Source organism: Zingiber officinale, chromosome 1A (assembly GCF_018446385.1).
Source record: "Zingiber officinale cultivar Zhangliang chromosome 1A, Zo_v1.1, whole genome shotgun sequence".
Classification (NCBI taxonomy): Eukaryota; Viridiplantae; Streptophyta; class Magnoliopsida; order Zingiberales; family Zingiberaceae; genus Zingiber; species Zingiber officinale.
This window is the reverse complement of record NC_055987.1, coordinates 43,679,484-43,705,429: the sequence shown is the minus strand read 5'-3', so window position 1 is coordinate 43,705,429 and position 25,946 is coordinate 43,679,484. Positions and strand designations below refer to the sequence as shown.

Sequence of the window (25,946 nt, the reverse complement as noted above, 5' to 3'; positions counted from 1 at the left end):
GGAGAGTGTAGGTTTTGGAAAAATGTTCAAGGAAGAACATTGGAAAACCTAAGTTAGGTTATCGGGTTAACCTAACTTGATTTTGGATTTTGTCAAACATCAAAAAGGGGGAGATTGTTGGTGCAACCTTAGGTCAAGGTTGACCTAGTTAACCTGACTCGAGTTGACCTGACTCGAGTTGTGTTTTGATGTTTGACGATGTTTGACGAGAAGAGAGTTGTATTCTTGATGTTTGACAAGAATAGGTGTTTGGGAGATTGTAGGTGCAATCCTAGGTCAAGGTTGACCTGGTTGACCTGATTCGGGAAAAGTCCAAGTATGGAGACTTGGCACTGGAAAAGTCCAAGTACGGAGACTTGGCACGGGGAAAAGTCCAAGCAGGTAGCTTGGCACGCGGAAAGTCCAAGTATGGAGACTTGGCACGGGGAAAGTCCAAGCAGGGAGCTTGGCACGCGAAAAGTCCAAGTATGGAGACTTGGCACTGGAAAAGTCCAAGTACGGAGACTTGGCACGGGGAAAAGTCCAAGCAGGTAGCTTGGCACGCGGAAAGTCTAAGTATGGAGACTTGGCACGGGGAAAGTCCAAACATGGAGTTTGGCACGGGGAAAAAGTCCTGGTGAGTGAAGCCAGACAATCGGAGAAGTCCTGGTGTGTGAAGCCAGGCAGTCGGGAAATCCTGGTGAGTAAAGCCAGGTGAAAATCCTAGTGAGTGAAGCTAGGTGAAAGTGGAAGTCCTAGTGAGTGAAGCCAGGCATTCGGGAAAGTCCTGGTGAGTGAAGCCAGGCAGTTTGGAAGTCCTGGTGAGTGAAGCCAGGCAGATTGGAAATCCTGGTGAGTGAAGCCAGGTGAAAACCCTAGTGAGTGAAGCTAGGTGAAAGTCCTGGTGAGTGAAGCCGGGTAAGGGAAAATCCAGATGGATCAAGGGTGATCGGACATCTGGTGTTGAGAAGGTCAAGTAGGTCAAGGGAGTGATCGGATACTTGACACAAAGAGGAAATTCCAAGTGGGTCAAAGGGATTGACCGGACACTTGGTAGGGAGTCTTAGCAGGTCAAGGGAGTGACCGGATGCTAAGCATGATGTACCAATAGGTCAAGGTTGACCGGATGTTGGTTTGGACTTGGTTTGGCCGAAAACCATGAGCTGGATCGATCTGGTGATCGATCCAGTGATACTGCGAATATTCTGATCGGTCTGGTGACCGATCAGTAACACATCAGTAGCATACTGTGTGATAACTGATCAGGAGTCGATCAGAAGCCGAACAGGAGCGAGGCGCAAGAGGGGCTGATCGGTCTCGGGACCGATCAGCACAAAGCTTGATCGGTCCCCCGGACCGATCAGGAAGTTCCATGATCGGTCTGTGGACCGATCAGTAGGTTCCCTGATCGGTCCACAGACCGATCAGGACACTAGCCGTTGCGACGCAACGGCTAGATTCTGTGCTTCTTTCTCCGCAGGTATAAAAGGAGGCTGAGAGCTTCTACTGTTCTTCTTCTTCTTCCTCGGATTGAAGCTTCTGCTTCTGTGCTCTGAGGTTCTGAGCTTTGTTGAGCTCGCTTCCGAAGCTTCGCGTGAGCTTCCAGTCGTCGATCAGCTGCTGCAGTTGGGTTGTGAAGTTGCTGCTTCATCGCCTCCGGTCGACAGAGAAGGCAAGCGAGTGTTGCATTCATATTGTTGTTTGTATTTGCTTCTTGCTTTCCTTGTACTCCTTTCTTGTTGTTACAAGTATTGTGGCGAGGTTTCTCCACCCACAAGGAGCATTTATTAGCCGGTTCTCCGGGGACTCATCCACTGACGGATTGATAGGCTTCGTCCACCTTACGGACATGCCGAGGAGTAGGAGTTTATCTCCGAACCTCGTTACATCGGTTTGTTTGAGGTTTGTCTTCTTTCCCTTTCGTTTCTGTGTTTATTTTCTGCTGCGCTAACACGTTTTGTAGAAAGAAACGACGATTTGGGGTCGGCTATTCACACCCCCCCCCCTCTCTAGCCTCCATACGAAGGATCCTAACACACTTGATTCCAAGCCCTATAATCTATGCACATCTGCATAGATCCATCCTTCTTCTTGACAAACAACATAGGAGCTCCCCATGGTGAATGGCTAGGGCGGATGAAGCCTTTGTCAAGCAGCTCCTGAAGTTGCTCTTGTAACTCTTTCAACTCTACTGGAGATATTCGGTAAGGAGCTTTTGAAAATGGACCGGTACCAGGAACTAATTCAATTTCAAACTCCAATTCTCTGTTGGGAGGTAGTCCAGGTAGCCCTTCTGGAAATACCTTTGGATACTCACAGACTACCCGACTATCATCCTACTTGGGTCTTTCTTGTTATGCTTGTCCTTCCAGTTCTGATTACTTGACTGAGGTCTCTGTTTCCCCACTGTCTTGTCTTCGATCTTGACTGACTTGTGTTGCATTTGTTGTGCCTTGATGTTGTTCAGATAGTGCTCACTAATACCCTGCTGACTAGCTCTTCACCAATCTGTGGTCGGTGAGTTTCATTACTCACATTAAGTGTTATTTCTGGTCTCAGCCTTCGGAGCATCAGTCTGACTCGTTCTTTCTCTGCACTTATTAACTCTAGGCGAAGACGGGCTAGCCTATTAAATCCTTTGACCGCTTCTTCTACTGGTAAGTCACCTGGTCTAAATTCTATAAACTCCTCAAAATGTTTATTGGTGATCCGTTGGCGGAAGAACTCTTCGTAAAAACTCTGTCTTAAAGTCAGCCCAGCTCATCTGGTTGACTACTCTCCTACTCTTAACTCTCTCTCCCACCACATACGAGCATTTCCTGATAGGCAGAAAGAGGCACACTTGACCTTCTCGACTTCTGGCCAGTCAAGAAGCTCCATGGTGCTCTCCAGTGTCTTGAACCAAGCCTGAGCATCCCAGGGCTCAATCGTGCCTGAGAAACTTTCTGGCTTAAGCTTCAGCCACTGTATCAGGTATGCTTCTTGTCTTCTAGGTGTTGTGGCGACTTCCAGGGCGGCTGGTGGAACTTCAGTCACCACTGGGGTCTCCACCTTGATGGTTGGGGGAGTGGGAGGAACTAGCTGTTGATTGGTCATCAAGTTGGCAATCACTTGTTGCTGCTCTACTATTTGTCTCTAGAGTTGGGCAACAACTTCAGAGAGATTGGGCTCAGTTGATCTAAGCTCTCCGTTCTCCTGATCTTGGTTCTCAGTACGAACGGTACGGGGATGTCCTCTTCTTGACATCTAGTTATGCAGAGACAAAGACATGATATCTTCTCTAACCCTTCTAACACACATATATATATGGATCAAGAAAGGAGAAACAATAACTTCCATCTTACTTAAGTACTCATAAGCAATTACTCTGTACTGCAGTTAATAATAAGGAAAGCAATAAAAGAAAGAATTTAAATACTTTCTTACTTGAAGACGGCAAGGTTGATGTTGATGTGTGTGTGATGCTGGAGAATGGGAACTGCTCTGATACCAACTGTAACGACCATTCTTCTTACTACTACTATTACTACTCTCTAAGGTGACCATTACTTAACTATTAACTCTACTTAACCAGTGTGATCGAAACCACGAGGAATCCCTACCAAAAAATTTTGACAGAGTCTCCCCTGTACCGGTGACCATAAACATTAATACATACACAGTATACATAGTCACAGGCGGCTGGAACATATATCAAACAACTCACGCAGTTTAATAAGTGACAAAAACTATAATATCTACCTATTACATAGAAACTCATCACAGCATGCAAACTAAAACATGAATAAACTCAATAGGAACATAGAATATAAAATACAAACTCAATGACATCAACCATAGAGTACAACTCAATTACTTCTTATCCATTAAACACGAAAACTCAAAGCTTCCCAGATCTTTCCATAGTCCTGGCATCACACACCTCCATCAGACACCCTCCTTGTCGCCTTCCTCTTTACACTTTAACTTTTCCTTTATCTTGTTAGCTAGAGCCCTAGAGCCAATCATTTGATGATTGTATGGACTCATTGTATCATATTCTTGTATATTAATAAAGGCATTTGTTTGGTTATTATACTTATTTGTATTAGTGCCAAATAGACTAAGTATAATAGCGTCCTTGAGTAGAAGGTTCATACCTGTATCAATCGATTAGTTGAATCGATAGTGAGATGATATAGGGAACACTACTCTAAATCATTCCTAGTCGAGTATTAACATTTAGGGACAATGTTAATGCAATAAGACTAGCATGTAGGTCAGCTCGATGACTTGATCTCACAAGTCATGGATATAGAGATATCAAGCTGACACATGGGTATACATTGGAGAATGTATACTGAATGACCCGCCATGAGAAAGTATCATGGATCGTTATATGAGTGTCATATACTTTCTCATGTGGCTATTAGTATGACTATTAGTCCTTAGACCTGAAGTCACCATGGATCCCTACATAAGGAGTTATGTACTTTGGTTTCGTCAAACGTCACCCGTAATAGGGTGGACTATAAAGGTGATTACTGGGTATGTAACAAATTATGCAGAGGGATGTGAGTGATGTAGATGGGATCTATCCCTCCCATATGACGGGAGCGACATCAATATTCTTGATAGAGTTAGACCACGAAGTGCATGGCCATGCCCAAATGAGTCAACATTAGATGTTGAGCTCATTTGATCGAGTGAGTCTACTTGGAGTTTAAGATTTAGATTGATTAGAGGATGACACGGTCTATGCCTCATATTGATCAATCTAGATGTCTAGGATAGAAGGACAATGACATATTTTGTGAGGAGTCACAATTGGTAGTCACAAGGTGATGTCGGATCTCGACATTCTTGTAACTTGGGTAGTAATGATGTGTTGCTAGATACCGCTCATTACTTATGCTCCTAAATGGGTTTAGGGCATTGCCAACGTTACAAGAACCTATAGGGTCACACACTAAGGACAATTAGATGGAGATTTGGTTCATATGATGAACTAAGAGGATTAGATTCATTTGATGAATCATATTGGATTAAGAGTAATCCAAATTGGGCTAATTGAGTTGGACTCAAGTTGATTCATGTATTCAATGAGTCTAATTTAGATTATGACTCATTAAATCAACTTAATTTAATGAATTAGATTCATTATATTAAGTTGGCTTGAGTCATATGGTTGGATTAGATCAACCATGAGAGAGATTTGATCAAGTTTGACTTGATTTGAGAGGAAGAGAAAAAGTCATGTTTGACTTGACTTTTTGCCACATCACTAGTGAGTTGGCAAGATGTGGACCAATAGGATTGCTCCACATCATCAATGTGTGCCACCTCATGGAGGTTACAAGCCTCCATAGCATTTAATGTGGCCGACCTACATTAAATGAGGAGGTTACACTGCTGCCATGTCATTTAGTGAGGTGGCAAGATGTGGACCAATAGTGTTGATCCACATCATCCTAGAGTGCCACCTCATGGGGGTTACAACTCTTAATGGTCTCCACATTAATTGGAATTAATGTGGGGGTTACACCTCCTAGAGTGGTCGGCCACTTGATGGCTAAGGGGTTGTTTGAATTTCCTCTCATTGATTTCATTCACTCTTCTTCTCCCTTGGGTGCTCTCTCTTCTCCTTCTCCCATTCCTTGGCCGAACACTCCATTGGTGCTAGCACACCTTGTGTTTTGGTCATCTCCTTCTACTTGTGTCCGTGTGGATACATATAGAGGTTGTCTACTTTGACAACTAGAGATCCGGCGACATCTTGGACAAGCGGGAACGCGAAGGGCTTCGCTACAAGGGTAATGATCTTAACTTTAGTGTAGATCTAAAGTTTTTACAAACTCGTACAAGAAAAAGGTTTTTCGATAATTTTGTTTACGAATCTTTGCACGAGATCCATGGCTTTGGGTGACTCGGGGTTTCCGCGACGCGAAAAAGCGATTTTCGCGGCCCGAAGAACCCAACATATCTACAGTAGGAGGAAAATAAATCTATAAGCGAAACGCTTAGTAAGTACTAATCTATCTCACAAAACTCGGAAATGCATACGATGCAAAGGATGCTAAAACTGAAGTGCTAAAAAGAAAAGGCTAAACATGCTCATCTAATAGCATAGCACTAAAATAAACTACATACTCATGATATACAAGAATAAATCTGCATGCTGGAAATAAAGCTAATCATGCTCAATAAACTCATAAGGAAAGTAAATGAAAACTAATACTGAATGCTTAGCATTATAAGATCTAATCTTGGCTAGTTCTAAACATAGGTGTTACTTGTTTCATTTACTTATAGCTTTATACTTGAAATTAATTCTTAACTTTCTTCTTCTCTTTCTTGGGCCCAGGCTTAGTACCATCTTATGCTGCTCTCTAATAGTGACTGGGGTAGCGAGCCTCCAGCCCTATGAGGATAAAGACCTCAGTCTTACCAGGGCCAAGACCTCGGAATTGGTCACCTGCATTTGTTTAACGACAACCTCGGAAGTTGGGTACTAGCCTCTTACTTTAATTTACTTGTTATCTTTTCTAACTAGACCTTGGTCTTTCTCTTACTTGTAGTTACCCATAATCCTCAAAAGGTTTAATAGGGCACATAATTATTCCACTAAAATACATGGCTATTTATCTTATTAAAATAGCAAAAACAACTAACTATATGTTTCAGATTAAAGAGCTATTAAAAGCTAACTAGCACATATATGTATATGTATCAAAACAAGAAACTAGAAATAAATCATAATTCAATATTGCTCATGCTATTCGAATACTGCAAGTGTATCTAACAAGTAGAGAATTGCAACTAACTGAGCATACCATAAAAAAATAAAGCAAGCAAATCAAACTACAAGATAAGCTTAATAGCTGTTCATGTTCAAGAAATCCAAGAAACTAACACTATAAACTTTAAATGAAGGTTGTTCTTGCCTTTCTGAGTAGCAAAGAAAATACTAAACCCATTCTAACTAAATAAAGGGTTGTTCTTGCCCTTATGAGTAGCAAGGAAAATGATAAACTCATTCTAACTACAATACCTATAAAAATCTGCATGTCATACTTATCAAAATCTAATAGCAAGGAAAATACAAACTGCATACTTAAATAACAAAGTTTATTCATTTTCAGAAACATGGAAATCCAAGGCTAAAATACTAAACTTAAAACTAATCATGTGCATGGAATTAGCAAGGAAGAATTGAGCTACAATGCAAAATTCTGCATACAAAGAGATCTAACTACACTAAAATTCTGCACTAAAATTCTGCTCATGATATTCTAATAGCAAAGGAAACTGATTATGTCCAACTAATAGCAAACAAAACTGGAAAATAAATCTGTTCATGCATTTTCAAGAACAAAAACTTAATAAATCTACCCATCATAAATTATTTCCAACTAAGCAAAGCAATAAGAAAGATTATTGCTGCTAACAACTTCTACACGTGGTATACTAAAGCATGCTTCACTAGATCTACACATGTTGAGTTATTTCCAATGAAGCAAAGCAATAAGAAAGGTTACTGCTGCTATCAAACTTCTATTTGATAAAGAAATCTGCCCATCTATTTGCAATAGAAATCTGCACATCTATTAGAAATAGAAGACTACTCATGATCAATTAATAGAAACTGAAACCACATGTAACCCTAAACAATTTATTCGTTTATCTCAGATTTCAAACAAAACTGAATCCCTAGCAAGCATAGATTCGGCTTAAACACAATCATACATGCTCAATCAAACTAAACCATTTCTTGATCCTTCTTTGAAACCCACGGCAGTCATCCTAAACCCCCAAATTCAATCACTTTCAAGCACGATTCGGAAACAAGGAAAACCACTTATCCAAGGTTCACCGCAGCAATCATCCAAACAGGGAAACTCACGGCAGATTCAAAAACAAGGAGAACTATAATCCGAAAACAAGGAAACAAAACCCTAAGTTCGGAGCAACTGCTACCACAGGTGAGTAGTACTTACATACTGTTCTTAGACTTACAACCGAAGGAAGGGCTGCTAGGGTTCGGAGGGATGAAGATCTCGGCCCCTTCTTGTGCTCGTGCACTCACCTTGCCGAGAGGAGCTCGGATATGTGAAGAACCCACGGAGGAGGGAGCTCGCCGGCCGCCGGAGTGAAGCCCTAAGCCTGCTTCTTCGTTTCCGCCGTGAGAGGAGAAGGATCGCGCGGCGTCGCATGTGAGAAAGAGGAGAAAAGGTTTTCGGCTCGGGAGAAAAGGAAAACCTAATCCCTTTATAACTAGGGTTTTTATTATCAACTATAGCTTATATATTTGTCGCTGCCTATCCAATTAGCACCGACCGCTAACCCAGTTGGTCAGCCGGCTTTTAACCGAATCAAAGGGTCTCGGCTTCAATCCCTTAACCGCGCCCTTTTTATTTCGATTTATTTTAATTGTTCCTAACTACTGCTTATATATATTTCACTCCATATTCTTTAACAAAACATTTGCGGAGCAGTTGGTTAGCCGGATTCGGTTAAGGCTCGATTCAGGTCTGAGGTCTACAGTTCGAATCTCAGCTTTGACAATTTTTTGTCAAAACTTCCTTCGTTTTGTAAAAATACCAAACGACCTCCAAAAATTGCATAAAAATACTCTAAATATTTATAAAAATCTCTAGAATATTTTAAAAGTATTTCCAAATATTTTTATGGACATTTAGAACTCGAAATAGGGAAAATTGGGTCATTACAAATATGGCCTCACTCAAAGTATTTTATTAAGATTTTTGAACTTACGCATCACCTTCAGATTTAAGTTAGTTACTTTATTTTCATTGTCTTTGAAGGACTACTGTTATTATATATTTTCCTGGTTTCTTGTCATGGTTATTCCTTATCCTCTATCCTTTATATACTTTCTTTTGCTTTAGATGCTAGAACAAAAAGCAAACTAATGCTTTGATTGAGGTTATGAAAATTCATAATTTTTTGTGCTCCAGAGACTAATTAATTCTTAGTGATGGATTTGGGTTCAATTCCATCAATAAGAAAAATGAAAAACAGTACTAGACATGATTTTTGTTTAAAAATTCATGCGAGCTATGAAGAATGCTCCTAAACAAGGAGACGACAATGTTAAACAAACATGTTAACAACATTTAACATCAAAATAATGTTGTAAATATAGAAATTGATTTTCCTCATTATTATTCTTCTTCTCTGAACTTGGGATAAAACTATCAACATGATCACTAACCGAAGGTAGCAATTGTTTGATTCTTTTCAATTATCAGGTGATTGAAGAGTTTGCTAAGAATCCATGTTTGGAGCACTACAAGAACCTTGGAGCAACTTAACATTTCGAATAAGATGTAGTAGGAGCATATAGAGCCTGCGTTGTGTTCTCTCTATAGAAAAATGTTCTACTCTTAATTTCCCTTAATACTAGATATATGATGTAGTAAACTAAATTCTTGAGTAAATAAAAAAAATATTTAAGTACTAATGAAGTGCAGCTGGTTTGATATATTCCGAAGAAGACATTTGCACGAATGTTCCTATGATATAACATGGGAAAATACAACTGCGATATTGGAATTAACATGATATGGGAATCCATCAATGTAAGTAACATGATACTTTCTTATGTGATACATTTATTTCTTTTCTTTTATTTATTTACTTATATATATGGTTGCATCTATATATGGTTGAAATTCATGTTGACTAGTTAGCATTTTAGCTATTTTCCCCTTAAAATAAAAATTTGTTTTGATGTTATTGTATCATTGGAAATCATATAAATGAATTGATGTTACTCATCTTTATTACTGTTGAGGAATTTATTTACTTTTCATGTACTCTTAGTGATAAACAATTATGTCATTTGGGTCGACTACTAATGAATTGAATTTCCATGTACTCTTAGTGATAAACAGTTCCCGGGAATGATAGATCTATCACTATATGATGTGGTTGAGATAATTGATGAATGTTTCTCTTTTTAAGCATTCCAATTAGTCATCTTGTTACCTGGTGCTCTTACTGCTTTTTCAACTATAATTTTTAGTCTTGGTTTACTAATATATTATTTATGTGTTTTTACAGTTTACAAATCTCAAGTACTCTAGAGTTGAAATTGATGAAGTGCGGTTCGAGTGGGCTGAATGCATGCTAGATTACATTTGAAGTGCGGTTCTACCTTGATGTGTTTTTAAAAGAATGTTCTACCTTGATTCTGATATCTATTAGCTTTTGATGTAAAAAGAATGTTTGTGTATTTTATGGATACTGTTGTAAGAAGAATATTTATGTAATTTGTGAATATTTGTGTATTTTATATATACTGTTGAATGAAGAATATTTGTGTAATTTGTGAATATTTGTGTATTTTTTTTGTTACTGTTTCAGAAATCAAATTTTGTACTATTAAAAAATACTGATATTATATCGGTTTTCCACCGCTGTAAAACCGGTGTTATTAACTAATATTACATCAGTCGTATACCGCTGCCAAAACTGGTGTTATTAACATATAATATTACATCGATTTTACGCCGTTGATGAAACGGTGTCGTTAAGTGATACTACACCGGTTAATAACCGATTCGAACACCGGTGTCGTTAAGTGATACTACACCGGTTTTAAACTGATGTCTAAAATGGCAGACTTTTTACATCACCTTCATAGACATCAGTCGAAAATGTAATAGACACCGGTGAAAAACCGATGCCTATGAGGGTTTTTGTTGTAGTGCATGCAGAACTCCAAGAAAGGTTTCTTACCTTTTAGGCATGGAGTAGCCTTATCTAAAGAGATGTCTCCGAAGATATCAAAAGAGATGGAGGATATGAAGGCAAATCCTTATGCTTCGGCTGTAGGAAGCCTTATGTATGCAATGCTGTGTACGAGACCTGATATCTGTTTTGTCGTGGGCATGGTTAGCATATATCAGAGTAACCTTGGACAAGGACATTGGACTACTGTAAAGCATATATTGAAGTACCTGAGAAGGACTAGAGATTATATGCTAATTTACCAAGCAGATGATTTGCTGCCTGTGGGTTACACGGATTCAGATTTCTAATCAGATAGGGATACTAGTAAGTCTACATCAGGCTTTGTGTTTACTTTAGGAGGTGGAGCCATTGCATGGAGGAGTGTTAAGTAGAAATGCGTTTCAGACTCAACCATGGAAGCTGAGTATGTAGTAGCCTCTGAGGCAGCCAAAGAAGCTGTATGGCTCAGGAACTTTCTCATGAACTTAGATGTGATTCCTGGTTTGTCCAAAATCATCACAATTTATTGTGATAATAGCGGTGCAGTTGCAAACTCGAAGGAACCACGAGCCCATAAGGCGAGTAAACATATAGAGCACAAGTACCACTTGATACGAGATATCGTCAAGTGAGGAGAAGTTGTCGTCGCCAAGATTGCATCAGCAAATAACCTGGCAGATCCTTTCACTAAGGCCCTACTAGTGAAAGTTTTTGATCAGCATGTAGAGGGGATGAGAATCAGATGTATGGTAGCAGATATGACAGCTTAGTCTTTTAGTATAAGTGGGAGATTGTTAGAGTGTATACTAAAAGCCTAGCTTTTGTAAACATTTATTTTTAAAATAAAAGAATCACATTGGTCAATATCTACATTTATTTATTAAATGTAATTGTTCAATTAATTTATATAGTAGACAACATGGTGTATGGTGTCACACACAAAAGATCATGTTGTCGGTTCTTTATAAATTATAAACAGTTGCTCACGACTAAGATGGAAAGGAACAAGCCATCGAAATAGTTGTAGTGTAATTAAGTATTAGTTTATCTTGATTAATAAATTACACTAGGTACACTCTAAGTGTATTGAGCAGGACCATTTTAGATAAGTTCTTTTTATACTGATTTAATAAAAGAACTATACCTTAGTTGTTATGGAAGTGTGTGCTCTTAATCCTAATATAATAACAAGCACATATATTTAATATTTATTTCTTTGACTTATCAAAGGGTGAGGTTTAGCTCAATAAATCAATATGCCCATAAGTTAGGAAATAATATTACTTATAGTGAGTGTTGTTGATTATAGAAGGAATCTGTGTCCTAGTTATCTAGGTTGAGAATATCCCCAAGAGGAGCTCATAAGGATTGTCATGTTAAACTCTGCAGGTGGACTTAGTCCGACATGACAATGAAGTTGAGTGGTACTACTCTTGGAGTTAGATATTAATTAAGTGAGTTGTCAGTAACTTACTTAATTAGTGGGCATTCGTTATATTAAACACAAGGAGACTAACACACTCATGATAAGAAGGAGCCCATAATGTAATTTGGGATTGGTGCGGTAGTGCGATAATAACTCTCTAGTGGAATGAGTTATTATCGATGAACTTGAGTTGTGTGTTCGGGGCGAACACGGGATACTCAAGCTCATTGGAAGGCCAAAACCAATTTCTCCTCTAGATCCCTATTGTAGCCTTATTAAAGCCTCAAATCCATCCAAAGATAGGCCCATCTTGGTGTCCAAGAAGGGGGCCGGTCCATTGCTTGGTGACCAAGCAATGGCCGACCATATCTCCTCTTAAAGGGTCGGCCCTTTGCTTGGTGCCCAAGCATGTAGGGGTCGGCCACAATAATTCAAACAAGGAGGGGTGTTTTGAATTTTTAAAATCTTCTCTTTATAGAAATCTACAAGTTATAAAAGAGAGATTTTAAATTTAAAAACTTTCCTTATTTGAATTAGGCCATATTTTTTAATAGAGTTTTAAAAGTTTTAAAACTTTCCTTTTTTAATCATCCTCATGGTTTTAGAAAAAAGGAAGAGAAGTTTTAAAAATTAAAATTTTCTATTCATGTTAAAAAAAAAGTAAATTTTTGGAGAAAAATTTTAAATTTTAAAACATGATTTTAATTTTTAAAAGCTTTCCTTTTTAACATCCACTTTAGGAAAGAGAGCTTGTAAAATTTTATAAGAGGATTTCTTCTTGTAAAATTTTATTAAAAAAAATATATTTCCTTCCTCTTATGGGGGTCGGCCACCCTTGCTTGGTGCCTAAGCAAGGTGGCTGACCAAATAGAAATAAAATTAAAATCATCATCCAATGATTTGGTGATTGATTCAATCAAGAGGAAAGAAAAGGAAAATAAAAAGGGAAAAGGAAAAACAAGAGGAAGATTTTAATTTTTGTAAAAATTCTTCCCTTATTTGCCTTGGGCAAGTAATATAAAAGAAGGGGAGAGAAGGCCTCATGAGACACAATTCTTATTCTCTTGCTTGGAGATCTTGGTGTGGCCGGCCCCTTCTCCCTCTTCTTTTCCCTTTGCTCTCTTCTCCTTGGTGGTGGTGGTGGCCGAATTTTAGAGGAAGAGGAAGAAAGCTTTTGGGTAGTGTTCATCTTGGAAGATCGTCGCCCACACGACGTCCAATGCGAGGCAAGGAATACGGCAGAAGATCTCGAGGTCATTAGCATACAAAGAGAAGGTATAATTAGCAATTATTTTCCGTATCATGCTAGTTATTTTTCTTTGTATGAATTCCAAACACAAGAGACATTAGATCTAGTTTTTCGAATTAGTTTTTCGTGTTTGTGTTTTCTTTATTTTTTGAATTTGCGATTCGATTGTTCTTTTTGGTTTACCTAAAGTTATTTAAGGAAATTAAATACTAGCTTTCCTTAAAAGGCTTTGTCTAGGCGGTGGTGGTTGCTCCCATATCCAATAAGGTCATGTGCCTTGCCATGCTGTCCTGGAAACCAATTTTGGAAATTACTATTTAATGGAATTAATAACATAGGTGGATTTGGATCAATAGTGTTAAGTTCCGCTTGCGATCCAAATCTAAACCATCAAGAACAGATAAGTTAAATTTGGAATCAATGATGTTAAGTTCCGTCTGTGATTCCTAATTTAACTTCTAAAGAACACAATAGGTTATTTAAGGAAATGTTCGACACTTGTACAAAATTTTTGTACAGTGGAACCGGTACGTTTTCCTAGGACTAACCAACAGATCACACCAAAACAACCTTGGGGTTACAACAATAATTGTAGAAAAGATATATATGGGAAGAAGGGCAAGAGGAACAATTTAAAGCTACATGAAATAATTAGTATGCTAAACTTTATAGACACCTTATGTACTATATAAGAAAGAAGGGGCACTAGACCGGTGTATGTTTCTAAGGCGACATGGAGTGCATGGACAACCACATGAGCTACAGAAAGGTGGAAAGAAAATACTAAAAAGGCTCGATCAAACAAAAATATAGAGCCAGGTAGCTCGAGCACCGGTACCGCTTGACATATGTCAGAATCCAGATCTATTGTTGAGCATGTCATGGATCTGGTGAGTTTAATTTAAAGTTATACTTTGTAACAAATTTTATATTTATTACCAAACTTGTATTATTTTGTCCCAAATTATTTATGTATGCAGAAGCATGATCTTACCCAACAACCCACATATATGGAGGTCTTTCTTAAGACCCACAAGAAGAAAGATTGGACATTTGTCGATTCTTGATCTCGAGCCCTACACGTAAGATTATTGTAATTATGATCAAATTAGATATTAATCATATTATATTTTTCCAAATAAAATCAAATGACAGATAAAGTGACTCAGACATCTCAACCATCATCAGAGGGGGGTCACAACCTCCATCCACTGACACACTAAATGAGATATATTATGATATTGTTGGTGGAAAAATAATAAACTTCACTCTCTACCACCTTAGCTCATAGGCCAAAGTTGCATTTGATCGTTTGAGGACTCCTAGGGGTCGTGCTATTTCCTGTTCTTCTACTAAGATACAGTCTTTAAGACGCCAAAATGAAAAAATGCACACTCAATTGAAGTCAGTGGATGAGAGGATGACCTCCATAGACTAGTGGAGGACCGCTGAGGAGTAGAGGAGCATCGCTGAAATTAGAGGAGAGCTAAGGAGGATCAGATCATAATTACATATGACGCGGATAATGAAGCTCTCTTTGCTCGTATGCGAGTGATTGTGGCTAATTTCACCCACAACCAAACATCACATGGTTTTGAGTCACAAGAGACTCAAGACCCATCAGATCGTCGTGATTAGCTTTTTTTTTTAGGTTTGATCAATTACAACTTAATTTTTTATTTATATTTAGTTTTGATATTATAATATGCTCATTTCTAATATTATATTACTATATGTTTCAGAAGTCCCTATTTACATATTCATCATGATCATCATCATCTTCTTTCTATCTAGGTATTTTTTTTTTATTATATGTAAACTTAGTTATAAATATATGTAAAATTTTTAATTATACATCAATCTAATGATAATCTATCATATTTGACTTTCTGTAGAATTTTATATTACTAGTATTATTTGGATTTTGTATCATGGTATGAATTTATATATTTGACTCTGTACATTTGGATTTAGATATAGATATTTATTTTTATTATTATGTTGTGTTTTATTTCTATTATTGTGTTTGTGTATTATTTAGATTGTGTTTGGTTTTATTTATTTCTATCCATAAGACTATTTGTTTGTATAAGTTTATTTGTGTTAGTGATATATGATTTGTTAGGATGTATGAATTATTAGAATTGTGTTTGTTTGTATGTATGAATTAATATGATGTGCAAAATGTGATTATATGTAAAATGTGAATGTATTTATGGATTGTAAAATGTGATGTTTGTATGTATAAAATGTCATCACTTGTGATTATTTATATAGATATGTAAATTGCATAGATGGTAGATTCTGAATATAAAATGGTTATTATTACTATTATTATTCTACCGATAGAAACATTGTTTTCGTCGATATTCCCTGTTATGTATCATCACTATGTCAATATTTACAGACGGAAACAACTATTTCCATCAGTGATCATCGACGAAAAAATGTTTTCCGTCAATGATCATCGACAGAAACAGTTGTTTCCGTTGGTGATTAATGACGAAAATAACTATTTCCGTTGGTGATTACCGATGGAAATAGCTATTTTCATCGGTAAATACTAGCTACTGGAACAATATATATCCGACATGTATACCGACAGAAACTACTATTTCCGTCAATAAATTTTTGTTGAAATTTATTGATGGAATATGTATTCCGTCAGTAATATTAATGATGGAAGTTTGTATTCCGTCTGGAAACCTGTTTTCAACAAATCTTCTCCTGATAAACAATATTCCGTCAAAAATTTGTTGGTAACAGAATATATCGACGTAATTCCGACTGAATTTTCTATTGATAAACTAGGATATTTTTGGGGTGACTCCTGACTGTCTGCTATGCTTGACTCCCGACTACGCTCAACTCTTGACTCCTGGCTACACCAGACTCCCGACTCCTAGCTACGCTTGATCCCTGGCTCTCAGGCGCTATCGATTCCGAATGATCCTCAGACGAACCATTGTGTAGGGAGAAGCGAGGATTACACAAACATCATTGCGAAAACGGTGGAAATAAATGGGCAATGATGCCCCTTTATGTCAGAGAACGTGATAACGCTTACAAGTAATAAAGGAAATGTGGTAACGTTTGCGGATAATGCAGAGGACGTGGTAAAACCACCCACCCAATAAAAAGTAGGTGAACTCCAGAAAAAATATAAGCGCACATAACTTTCCAAACCTTAATTTTCAATAACTACTTTTTTTTTTCATCAAAAGCTTAATTGAGCGTCAGAGTGACCTCATTGTGAACTCCCCTCACCGTCACTCTAAACCACATTCTTTGAGTCTTCTTCCTCGTAGGCCAATAGCCATGTTACCCTCCTAACAACCAATAAAATCAACGCATTACTAGTACATCAAACGTCTCAATTATTACGCACGATCAATCTTGTATTTCTTCTTTCTCTTACTAATGCAGTTATGGGGAGTATTAAGTTAAAATCAAATAAAATTAATCGAATTGAACTAAATCGATTTTTTTCTAACAAACTGAGCTAACCAATTTTTTTTAAAAATTATTTTTTTAATAAAATTTAATTTTGATCTTAAAAATAAGGTTAAAAAATTTGATTTGGGCAAAAATTTTTAATTAAGAAATTTTAAAATCAAAATCGAATTGAATTAACTGAATTTATAAATTAACCTAACTGAATTTTAAAATTTAATCAATTTATTTAATTTAATTGAATTTTAACTTATCCCTAAATACAGTAGGTTAGCATAAATGAACATAAATATTTTGTTAATTACCCAGTGTACGGAACAATATTCACAAATAAAATTAAAATTTATGATTTTATATTCATTAATAATTTTTTATCAAACCTATTAAATAGTAAAAACAAATTTTTAAAATGAATAAATAAATTTATACGGTTAAATTTACTAATTAATCAAGCTTACTAATTTTCTTATCGAGTTTAATTTTTATACATTTCGTTAGAAATTTTAAATATTAAACTGATTTACAAATTAATTTATTATATATTTTATTAGGTGTATTTATACGTGACAATTGGAAGATAAGATAATAACTTAGAACATTTTAAAAACAAATAGGGGAAAATAAATTTCTTCAAAAAAAAAATCCGCCTCGGAGTAAACGGAACGGATGATTTTCTGTCAGCTATTGTAGAGCCAAAAGGCATAAGCGGAGTCTAGTCAAGCGTGAAAGAGCGTGTCCTCAGACATTCCGCCCTTCTCTTCCTCCACCTCGCTCCGCGCCCTCCGCCAGCTCATCTCGCCGCCTCCGCAGAAAAGGAGAACTTACGGAAATCGCATTAGCTACCGCTCGCGATGGACTCCGCCGCCGCCGACTCCTCCGCCGCCTCTTCCACGACCTCTCTCCGCCGCGACCACCACCTCTCCCCTGCCTCCGACGCCGCCTCTCCTCCTCCGCATCCTCCTTCCCCTGCCCGCGTCAAGCTCATGGTCAGCTACGGCGGCCGCATCCAGCCCTGCCCCCAAGACGCCACCCGCCTCTCCTACGTCGGCGGAGAGTCCAGGATCGTCGCCCTCGACCGCTCCACCCGCCTGCCCGCCCTCCTGGCCAAGCTCGCCTCCCTCCTCCCTTCCCCCGCCGCCGATCCCCTCGCACTCAAGTACCAGCTCCCTGGCGAGGGCCTGGACGTCCTCATCTCCATCGCCGAGGACGACGACCTCGAACACTTGATGGCTGAGTACGACCGCCTCCAGCAAATCAAGCCGGCCGCGCCAAGGTTGCGCCTCTTTCTCTTCCCCGTCCGCTCGCTTCCCCCGCGCCCCTCCGCCGCTCTCCTCGACGCCCTCCTCGCCGTCCAAAAAACTCCGTCCAGCGCTGACTTCCTCTTCGGTTTCGATCAGGACTTCGTTCCTCCACCGGCCGTGAAGGTTACCACCAAAGAAATTGCTCCGCCGCCGCTTATGGTGGTTGACAGTCTTCCTCGCGAGGCTCCGGCGAAACCTAGTCTGGCTAAGGCTGATCGGCATCAACAGCAGCAGAACGACACTTCCCTTGATTTCACCGTCGCGTTCTCCTCTGAGGAGATCCAAAAGATGAAGAAGATAGCAGCAAATCCTCCGCCTCTTGAGCACCAAGTTCCACGATTTCCAGAAAAGTCGGCTCTGTCTCCACATCCGTCGGCTCCGTACTGCTGGGTGGGGCACACCGGTGGTGGGGCGTCAGTCGCCAGGTACGCATCCTTTGTCCCAACCGCCGATCTCACCATGTACATGATCCCAGCGTTGCCGGGGGGCTTCTACGCACCGGCGGCGTCGCAGATGGCGGTGGAGCCGTACCCGGCGGTGACAGGGTGGCAGGTGGCGTACGATAGCACGGGGCGGGTGGTTTTCCACCCGAACGTGGCGCCCACGTATCCGACGGTCACGAGCGTCTCCGCGCTCAGCCACGTGGACGCCGTCGTCAAGGCCCTGCAGCCTTCGGAAGTATCATAATCACTCCGAGTCCAAAATAAACTTGGGAAAATTTCATTTCGCCCATTTAAAATTTTCTCATTTACAAAAATATGCATAAAAATTTGAAATTATTAAAGTACTTTAAAAAAGTTGTAATTTCTCCATTTAGTTATTAATATTGTTAAGGATGTCAATTGTATTAATAAGCAAGGGTGAAATGATAAGAGCGTTAAACTTTTAAAGGTATTTTGATGATTTAATATACTAAAAGATATTTCAAAAAAAAAAAAAGCGTAGTGGAAATTTTGTTTGAAATTTTATTAATCAGTTTGTCGGTTATTATTACTAGTTGCTCACGTTGTTTAGGTGCTTTTGTTGGTGGTTTTGATTATTATTATTTTTGTTGGTGATGTTGTTTGTTGTTTTTGTTTGTTATGTAGATGGATCTTTTGTTTTATGAGAAATAAATGTGTATTCGTATGAGCAAGTATTTTTTTTTTTTGATTATCCACGAGTTGGAAGTTATAAAAAAAACTTTTAAATTTTCATCAACCAATAAAATATTTTAAATTGATCATAAATTTACATTGCATATACTGAAAAATAGAACAATATTCCAAATGCAAATAGAAAAATATTTTACGAAATAATGAATTAGATGTTGCAATTGTTGGGGTTGGACTGGAAGAGGAGATCCTTGAGAGTTGTGGCCGACAGGATTAGCTAAAGGGTATTTTGAAAAGAAACCATCGTTTCATGATATGGAAACCTAGATATGATCACTTGAACTAGTCAATCAAAAAAGTAATATGATAAAATAATTTATTATGTATATAAATTAATTTACATGTATTCAACGAATATAATAGATAATGACAACAAATTGGCAAATGAACTTGAAACTAGTCGGTAAAAGCCATCGTTCGAGGGAATTTTTATATTCAACTATAATAAATGGATATTTAGATATGAATATTTTGAATATAGGTGGAGATGGAAGGGGTAGATTTTTATTCGTATCCTACTTGATATTCGAGATATATATATATTATTTTTAATGAGAAAGAAAATTTTCAGTCTACTTTCAGTCTTAGAAAAAAAAATTTAATTTACCTCTTAATTTGGTAATCAACACGCATCTCATTTCTTTTCCTTTCAAATGTTCATTCGATCGAAAGAGTGCAAGATAAGGAAAAATTGATAAGTACATTGAAATATTTTTTCGACATATATGAGGATGAGTATGAAAGTTAAATATTCGATGGATAAAATGATAAATATAGATATAGATATAATAAATAAGGATAGATATGAGGATGAATATGAAAGTTAAATATCCGATGGATAAGAGGATAAGTATAGATATAGATATAATAAATAAGGATATATATAAGTATAATAAATAGAAATGGATAAAATAGGCCTATTATGATCCCTATTCCGTTGCCAAACCCGGATGGAAACGTGCAACGATATAATTGTGTCAGTGCTGAATGAAGCATGTTTCCTAAGTTTACGGTGTCAATCCTCTTTGATCCGGTCTGAGATTAATGGATGGGATGACTATCAAATAATTTTGACCGTCTAGTTATAAGTCAAGTCGGTCTTCGACAGATCGATCTGCTTTGACTCGGGCGTTAATAGGCTAACTTCCTTTAGGTCAGCGCTCACAATGCCAGGTAGCTAGCAGGGAAGTTCCTCCAATAATGGTCTGAAAAAATTCAAGGAAAATATTAAGTGGACAGCCGAACCGGAACTCGATTTTGCTGGGTAGATCGTATTCGGATGCGACTCGGACTGAATTGATTTGAAGTCTCCTTTTAGGATGAATTGATCCAAGTTCCTTTTAACCTGACTTGAGCTCGATCTAACTTGATCTGAGTTCATCCTGATCAAACCTGAACTCAGCTTGACTTGAACCGAGCTCATCTTGACTGACTTGACTATGCCACGTGAGGGATGGCTGCTCCTAATTTTATGTATCTAAGCAACTTCGAGTATGCACAAATATTGGTATTTGATGGGTTGGGAAAAAATATATATAAATATCTAAATTTAATAAAATAATTTTTTTAATTCTAAATTACGATATTTTTAAATAAGGAAGCGGGGTGGATGTAATTAAATGAAGTGATCAATATTTAAATAATGGATGATTCAGGCATGGTTTACAATTTATCATTTCCACTTTATTTTTGTAAAATTCAGCCATCCATGTTTTCAATCAAACGAGGTGACTCTGTAGCTGCTTTAACTGCTTGTAGACGATCGATGCCTAATTGTCGATCAAGCACGACGAGACTGTTTTAGTACGGGGTATTATATCGTATCACTCTTGTTAATGAGATAACTGTTAGATGTGTGTATAGACAAACATAATCATCTTACAGCCCTAAACCACCTTGGAGAGTAGGAGTCTACTAATTCATTTGGAGACTAGACCCAACACCTTCAGCAAGGTGGAGAAGGAAGAGACTTCCGATCCGCAGAACCGCACCCGAATCGACTTTCGCGATCCCTCTTTGATATACTCCAGCTCTTTCGAAAATCCTCGTCCTTCGTACTCAGGCTCCACGAGGGGCAGCGCCACAGAACCCTGAGAGTCGAGGTTCCTGATCCACCCTCTCAACAAGTAGTTCACCACCTCCGGAACCTCATCGTGCGGGCAGTGGCCTGCCGGTGTAATCTCATAGTAAGGCACCTCTGGCAACTGTTGCTTTACTTTAAGCCCCCAAATGGGTCTCACCCATGGATCTTCCCTTCCGTACATGAGACAAATTGGAACTCCACTGACTGCGCACCTGCCCAGGGACTCCTGAAAGGACAACTGCCCTCCGGGCGCAAACATGATCGAAGCGAAGGCCGCAGCTGCTGCAGGGTGTTCAGTCACTTCGATTATTTGGGAGAACACTTTGTCGATCTTTACGGAATGGTCACTGTAGACTTGCTTCAGTATGTCGCGTATGCTCTTGGGGTCGCTTATCTTCTGCCACACCAGTTCGGTGAGTCTTCTCACGCCTGAGGGCAGAGGGAATGTGCCGCTCCATGGGAACAGCTTGAACAACCTCGGAGATCTGATTGGATTGGGAAGGAATCCCCAAAATGGCGTCGCATTCAGCAAGGTCACTCCCTTCACTAGTTCAGGGAAGGATGCTGCAAGGTACAGAGCCACGTAGCCGCCGAGAGAGTTGCCGACGAGGTATACTGGTTCGCCGATCACCTGTTCAACGAAATGCCGAACCTGGTCTCGCCAAAGGTCCACCGAGTATACAAGCTCCCTCGCCCATGGCTCTGGCTCTTCTCCGAATCCCCAGAATAGTGGAGTATCGCCGTCGTCGTCTTGTTCGTGGGCGAGAGCAGGAGCAGGGTCTTGGGACGGCAAGGACTTGCCTTGCCCTACGAAATCCAGCGCCCAGACGCGGTAATCTTGGCCGAGGTCCTTCAACTGCTTCTCGAAGTGGAAGGAGCCGACGCCGAAGCCGGGGAGAAAGAGCACCGCGGGGGCGCCGGTGTTGTGAGACCCAGATCTCTCGTAGTGGACCGCGATGTTGGGTTTCCACTCCCAGAAGGAGCTGCTGATCGGAGACGAACTCGCGCTGCGATCGGCCTCCTCCGGCAAGCTCGGTATCAGGACCTTTTCCGCTCCCTCTGCCTTCTTGGGCACGTCTCGGAGGCTCACATCGCCGTGGACGGCGTGGTAGTCGTGAGATTGGGAAGCCCGCGAGGGCGGGAACCTACGACCTTTCGAGGGCTTCAGTCCGGAAGATCGAATTACAGGCCTTCCGCCGGAAAGCAAAGCAAGATTGGAGCGGTCGGAGTTGGTGACGCTGCAGGGCCAGCAAATGGAGGAATGGCTCAAGGACAGCAGCGAGTCCATGCCTTGCCTGAATTCAGTGGTTTCGGAAGGGAAAACAGAGTGGTAGGAGAAGGAGGTTCAGAAGCGCGCGCCTGCTGAGCAGCAGAGTTCAACCTCTTGGTTCTTCTCTTCCTGCCCTGCTCTGTTTATTAACCAGGAGAGGAGAGGAGAGGAGAGGAGGAAGAAATGGAGGGTTAGGGTCGTTGCTTTTGCGTGCACGGCAGGTGCGCTGCAGAGAAGTTTGCGGGCACGTTTTTAGGCCGATGGAAACCTTCACCGCCCTGACTCGTCTGGGCCAAATGGGCCGGCCGGTCCTGGACTAGTCCCTTCAGCCTCGCCAACTACCTCCGCACACGCCAATCCCTCCGTGTTGGGAAATTAGTCAAACCAATACAGTTTGAAATAATTTATGTAGGTATTATCCAATAAATTTAAAAATTGATCAGAAAATTAAATTTTAAATTAATTTTAAAATATTTATTTAAAAACAAAATTAATTATTAAAATGAGTTTAAATAAAAATTCTATAAGATCCTGCAAAATTGAAAAATGAAATGAAAGATTATTAATCCTTCTTTATATTATCTTTATGTGTTATTGAAATTTAGTTGGTTTAATTTATCGATTGATTTTATCAGAGAGTATGAAGCACCGATTTGTAGTTATGTTATCACAAAACAAAAAAAGTCGCACTGAGAAATTCATTTTAAACATATAATTTTAAATAGAAAATTCTAACGAAATCAAACTGTGATGTTTATTTTTTATCATTGTTAATTATTAAAAAACTCATTCACCTGAAATAAAGAAAAATAGAGATGGAGCGGAAAGACCCATTTGCGTACACCACATCATGCCCCACCGGCTCACCCTCACCCCTTTCATCCTCATCGTGTGATGTATATAAACCGGGGGAGGTGAGAGGGCGAGGCGCTTCGTGATCGCGCTCGCTGCTGCTGCTACATCGACATGAAAAAGGAAGGCGGGTCGGACATCGAGAGGCTTCCTGAGGGCTGCGTCTCCAACGCCATCGCCCTCACGTCGCCCCTCGACGCTTGCCGCTCCTCCGCCGTCTCCACCGCCTTCCGCGCTGCCGCCGACTCCGACCTCGTCTGGGACCGATTCCTCCCCGCCGACACCCCCGCCCTTCTCTCGCGCGCTCTCCATCCCGTCGACTACTCCTCGAAGCGCGATCTCTTCTTCCGCCTCTCCGACTCGATTCTCATCGACGGCGGCAAGATGGTACCGACCCCTTCCCCTTTTCTCTCTTATTCAGTTTTTTTCCACTTCCATCAATTCGATTCTTCGCTTGTTTCTATTCCACTCCCCCGTTCGTCATCCCCGATCGTTAAATCTAAGATGATTCCTTGACCAATAAAGTATGAATTGATTTTTTTTTTTTGATTTTTAAATCCATTTTAAAACAACAAAACAACAGCAACTACAAAAAAGTTGATCGGCCTTTTCTTTTTTCGTTTTAAATTGTGATCCTGGGCTCGTTTTGCTTTCGGCGGCGACGTCATATGGAAGATTGATTCACGAATGGTGTGTGTTGGGGTTGGTTTTGTCGCAGAGTATGTGGTTGGAGAGATCGAGTGGTGCCAAGTGCTACGCGCTCTCCGCCCGAGCCCTCTCGATCGTGTGGGGCGACACGCCTCGGTACTGGCGGTGGATTACTTCGCAAGATTCCAGGTGATGCCAAAACGAAATATGAGTTTTATTTATTATCTGTTTGTTCGTTTATGCCACCCAAATTTCAACTCATTTTATATTTTATCTGCATTTTTTTTCTCGGTTCCTTTTTGTTCTATATATGATATGTGACAAACAGTGCATGGGTAAGTAAAAAGAGAGATCAGGAAAAAAACAAAAAAAGAAAAGAACTGTACAGTGAGTATTTAATCCGTAGGAGGAATTTGGTTTTATATCTTTCGTATTTAGTTAAATGATAGAAATAATTATGTGTATGAATTCAATAGTAAAATAAAATGACAATAAAGATAGAAATAAAATCCATCAAATAATATGAATTTGATTGATTTACATGAATTTAAAAATTATTTTTAAATTATTATTTTTAAATTCATAATTTAAACATTATCTTTTATTATCATTTCGTCCTATATTCATCAACCAAAACATCTCTCAATTTAATACTTCTTTTTATGCCCAGTAGGCCATAGCATGGATAAGGTGAATGTGATTCCCATGCTAAAGAAACATATGTGATTCCCGTGCTAAAGAAACATGCCAGAGAACTTTTATCGGTAGTGGTAATGTGGCATTACTATGGATATTTATTGGAATGAGAGTTATAATTTTTTTTTTTCTAAACGAAGGATGGGGATGGAGAGGGTTTGAAATTATAAACGAATGATTAAGGAGAAAAAAAGAGTTCGAAAAAATTTTAGGTACGGCAAAGTTTCCGGGTAGGCAATGTATCAATTAAGTAATATATGTAAAGATCATGACCATGAAATGCATTTTAATAATTAATTTTGATTTCCACGCTCTTGCTTCTGCTTCACCTTTCGCCTTCCCCTCACCAGCTCACCTCCTTTGTCAGGTTTGCAGAGGTGGCCGAGCTGGTAAACGTATGCTGGCTGGAGATCCACGGCCACATCCAAAGCAAGATGCTGACTCCCAGAACAACCTACGCTGCGTATCTCATCTTCAAGCTCGCCGACTGGTCCCGCGGCCTCAACCACCCAACTCAGGAAGCCTCTGTCACGCTTGGCCTCCGCTCCTCCGCTACCGCAGTCCCCTTGCAGCCCCGTAGCGACGACGTGCGGGGACGGTTCAATCGAATTCGATTCGGACTACTGCCGGCGAGGGATGATGGATGGATGGAGGTAGCAATGGGGGAGTTTTACAACGAGGAAGGGGAAGATGGGGAGGTCGTCATGAGCTTCATGGATATCAAGGGTGGGCATTGGAAGAGAGGTCTCATTGTCCAAGGAATCGAGATCAGGCCCAAACACACAAAGCACCACTAGTTCTGCTTAATTTGCCCTGTTTCAAAGAGATCGAGACAATATCCCAGATAATTTGTTTATTTGTAAGCTCCTAGCCGTGGCTGCCTATTTCCTAAAGGGTTTCTCTCTCTCTCTCTCTCTCTTATAAATATTCCATTACATTTGAGGGTTAAAAGTTGTTTGTTCTTGACTAATATTTTTTTATAGTTTATTGTAGCATCGAGTACTTCTGTATAGATGACCCAACTCATGATACATTAGGGACTTTATGTTATTGTGAATAATTTTTTAAACATAATATTAATAAGTAGTGGAAAGGATT

At 39.5% G+C, this 25,946-nt stretch overlaps 3 protein-coding genes across 3 annotated transcripts; 2 read left to right on the top strand and 1 right to left on the bottom strand.

Annotated features, from left to right (window-relative positions):
- The first annotated feature begins 17,540 nt into the window (after positions 1 to 17,540).
- Positions 17,541 to 18,887, top strand: LOC122002716. Its single transcript, XM_042557993.1, has one exon. It carries the CDS (start codon positions 17,696 to 17,698, stop codon positions 18,830 to 18,832), a length of 1,137 nt encoding a protein of 378 aa, XP_042413927.1. The 5' UTR covers positions 17,541 to 17,695; the 3' UTR covers positions 18,833 to 18,887.
- Positions 18,888 to 21,103: 2,216 nt separating this feature from the next.
- On the bottom strand, positions 21,104 to 22,888 carry LOC122023889 (pheophytinase, chloroplastic-like). Its single transcript, XM_042582309.1, has one exon. The coding sequence runs from the start codon at positions 22,668 to 22,670 to the stop codon at positions 21,219 to 21,221; it is 1,452 nt and encodes a 483-aa protein (XP_042438243.1). The 5' UTR covers positions 22,671 to 22,888; the 3' UTR covers positions 21,104 to 21,218.
- A 618-nt stretch (positions 22,889 to 23,506) lies between these two features.
- LOC122023896 (putative F-box protein PP2-B12) lies at positions 23,507 to 25,775 on the top strand. The gene is made up of 3 exons (XM_042582319.1): positions 23,507 to 23,891; positions 24,223 to 24,341; positions 25,216 to 25,775. Exons 1-3 carry the CDS (start codon positions 23,619 to 23,621, stop codon positions 25,643 to 25,645), a joined length of 822 nt encoding a protein of 273 aa, XP_042438253.1. The 5' UTR covers positions 23,507 to 23,618; the 3' UTR covers positions 25,646 to 25,775.
- The last annotated feature ends 171 nt before the right edge of the window (positions 25,776 to 25,946 follow it).

Bases quoted from the DNA above. Each gene is read 5' to 3' on its own strand.
- LOC122002716 (XM_042557993.1), top strand. From the start codon at position 17,696: ATGGACTCCGCCGCCGCCGACTCCTCCGCCGCCTCTTCCACGACCTCT.
- LOC122023889 (XM_042582309.1), bottom strand. From the start codon at position 22,670: ATGGACTCGCTGCTGTCCTTGAGCCATTCCTCCATTTGCTGGCCCTGC.
- LOC122023896 (XM_042582319.1), top strand. From the start codon at position 23,619: ATGAAAAAGGAAGGCGGGTCGGACATCGAGAGGCTTCCTGAGGGCTGC. The intron at 23,892-24,222 runs GTACCGACCCCT...GTTTTGTCGCAG, and splicing joins TCATCGACGGCGGCAAGATG to AGTATGTGGTTGGAGAGATC. The intron at 24,342-25,215 runs GTGATGCCAAAA...CTCCTTTGTCAG, and splicing joins ATTACTTCGCAAGATTCCAG to GTTTGCAGAGGTGGCCGAGC.